This window comes from Brachyistius frenatus, unplaced genomic scaffold (genome assembly GCF_029030835.1).
Source record: "Brachyistius frenatus isolate BFR_SWC_R1_liver_20210118 unplaced genomic scaffold, ASM2903083v1 Contig_37, whole genome shotgun sequence".
Classification (NCBI taxonomy): domain Eukaryota; kingdom Metazoa; phylum Chordata; class Actinopteri; family Embiotocidae; genus Brachyistius; species Brachyistius frenatus.
In genome coordinates, this window is record NW_027210636.1 from 1,947,501 (window position 1) to 1,949,956 (window position 2,456).

The window sequence follows — 2,456 nt, forward strand, 5'->3', positions numbered from 1 at the left end:
CTCCGCTGATTTCTCAGGAAATTGAAACTCTGGAGCCGTGCAGCTGCATCCACCTGACCAGCTACAGCATCATCATCGGCACCAACAAGTTCTACGAGATTGAGATGAAGCAGTTCGTGCTCGAGGGTGAGTTCACCACAGCGAACTTCCTTTTCATTTCGTCGGCCCGAGTTCCCCTCCGAGCGGCTCGTACGACGTCGGGGGAGATTTTTTTTTATTTTTTGATCTTCACCGGCGTCCGGTCGGAGTCGGGATCCTCCGTCGGGCGCGTCGGCCAATCACGGGAGGATATTTGAGGTTTTTTTTGTTTTGTTTGTTTGTTTGTTTGTTTGTTTGTTTGACTCGTATCGTTCGGATTTTTATTAAACCGCTTCGATCGTCTGCAGAGTTCCTGGACAAGAACGACGTGTCTCTGGCGTCGGCCGTGTTCGCGGCCTCGTCCCACAGCTTTCCCATCGCCATCATGCAGGTGGCCAGCAGCCTGCAGAAGGAGGAGTACCTGCTGTGTTTCCACGGTGAGCGTGGGACGACACGTCCAAATGACCGTATTTGTTACTCTGTAAATTCGAGTCGTAAATGTTCCAAATGTTTGCGGGACAGAGTTCGGGGTGTTCGTGGACACGTACGGACGACGAAGCCGCACCGAGGAAATCAAGTGGAGCCGCTTGCCGCTGTCTTTTGGTAAATAAAACTCTCTCTTCTTTGCTTTTTATGTGTCAAGCAGCTTGTTGTTGTTGTTGTTGTTTATGTATCACATTGTGTATATATTGTGTCCCTGCAGCCTACAGAGAGCCCTACCTGTTTGTCACCTACTTCAACTCGCTGGATGTCATCGAGGTCCAGGGTCACGCGTCTCTGGGGTGAGACGGAGACCGAAACGCCTTCACGGCAAACTTTTTTTTTTTTTTTAAACTCTCGGATGATTTTAGTTCGGACCCCCCCACCCCCCCCCCCCCACCTCATTCTTTTGCTCCCCCAGGCCGACCGTGCTGGCCCACCTGGACATCCCGAGCCCCCGTTACCTGGGCCCGGCCATCTCCTCCGGGGCCATTTACCTCGCCTCGTCCTACCAGAACAAGCTGCGGGTCATCTGCTGTAAGGGGAGTCTGATCCGAGAGTCGGGGGAGCTGCAGAGGACCGGCTCCAGCCGAGGGTCAGCCAACTCGGTTTGCGTACAAATTGAAATTTAAACCACAACCCACCAGCTTATTTTGGACCCGTCAGGAAAACGGCGCCATCTGCTGTAAAGATTTAAAAGAAAAAAACGTCCTGAGTCCCCCCCACCCTCCCTTCCCCCCCCCCTCCTCCCCCTCCCCCCCCCTCCCCTCTGCTGTGTTTGTTTTCCCGCAGGAGTCCCAGCAAGCGTGGCCCGCCCACCTACACGGAGCACATCACCAAGCGCCTGACGTCGGGCCCCGGCAGCCACGACGGGCTGCACCGGGAGCCGAGCACCCCGCACCGCTACCGGGAGGGACGCACCGAGTTCAGGAGGGACAAGTCTCCGGCCCGGCCGCTGGACCGGGAGAAGTCGCCCGGCAGGGTGCTGGACAGCCGCAGGGAGAGGTCCCCCGGGAGGTTCGGAGACAGCTCTCGACTCCACGCCGGGTCGGTCCGGACGCAGCTCGCCCCCGTCAACAAGGTAGGAAGCGGCGACTTCCTTCTTCCCGTCTCACGTTTAAAACCTCTCGTTTGTCTTCGCTGAGTCAGTAAAAAAAATGAGTCCTCGCGTTTCACCTTCAGTTCGTACGAACCTGTTCGCGTTACGTCCGACTCCGGACGTCGCTCTCGCGTCAGATCTCTGGTCCCGAACGCGTTTATTTATTTTTTGCCGATCGGTCCGTCGAACGGGCGTCGAGCATCGTGTCGTCCAAAATGTGAAACGAAAGACGTCTCTCTCCCCCCCCCCCCCCCCTCCCCGTTTGACCTTTGACCTCTCTGGACTTGCAGGTTTGGGATCAGTCGTCGGTGTGAGTCCTGCCGTCGGCGACGCTCCTGACCGGAGGCCGAAGAAGAAGAACCCGCGGGGAAACCCCCAAAAACCTCTCTGAGCGCAAGCACACACACACACACACACACACACACACACACACACACACACACACACACACACACACACACACACACACTGTTGCCTGTACATAGTTGCAGCCCTCGTTGTTACCGACACACCAACCTGCACTGGGAGACGTTCTCCTGCGACAATCTTCCTCCTCTTCGTCAGACGTCGTTGTTGTTCCCCCCCCCCCTCCCCCCACCGCCCCCCGCGGTCGATCGTCGAGGAACCCTCGAAGAGAATCTACTTTATTACGCTCCGTCCCGGGTTTGTAAATATCATCGCCGTGTGAGTTTTTATAGATAACGGGAGGAACAGTCGGCCGGTGAAAGACATGTCTATTTTTTTTAAAACAAACGAGTTTGTAAAGACGTTTGCGGGCGAGATTCACGACGTCGCTGGT

At 56.0% G+C, this 2,456-nt stretch overlaps 1 protein-coding gene across 21 annotated transcripts in view; it reads left to right on the forward strand.

Annotated features, from left to right (window-relative positions):
* The window catches only part of LOC138622648 (citron Rho-interacting kinase), a 46,164-nt gene extending 43,935 nt beyond the window's left edge, over positions 1-2,229 (forward strand). For 12 of the 21 annotated variants that reach the window (XM_069701566.1, XM_069701568.1, XM_069701562.1 and 9 more), the window contains 7 exons: positions 18-126; positions 387-515; positions 601-681; positions 782-860; positions 980-1,166; positions 1,351-1,639; positions 1,948-2,229. In XM_069701566.1, coding sequence (XP_069557667.1) covers positions 18-126; positions 387-515; positions 601-681; positions 782-860; positions 980-1,166; positions 1,351-1,639; positions 1,948-2,048 — 975 coding nt within the window. In that variant the 3' untranslated portion in view covers positions 2,049-2,229. The remainder of the gene's footprint in view (positions 1-17; positions 127-386; positions 516-600; positions 682-781; positions 861-979; positions 1,167-1,350; positions 1,640-1,947) is intronic. The other 9 variants (XM_069701573.1, XM_069701580.1, XM_069701574.1 and 6 more) reach the window with 1 other exon arrangement.
* Positions 2,230-2,456: the final 227 nt, after the last annotated feature.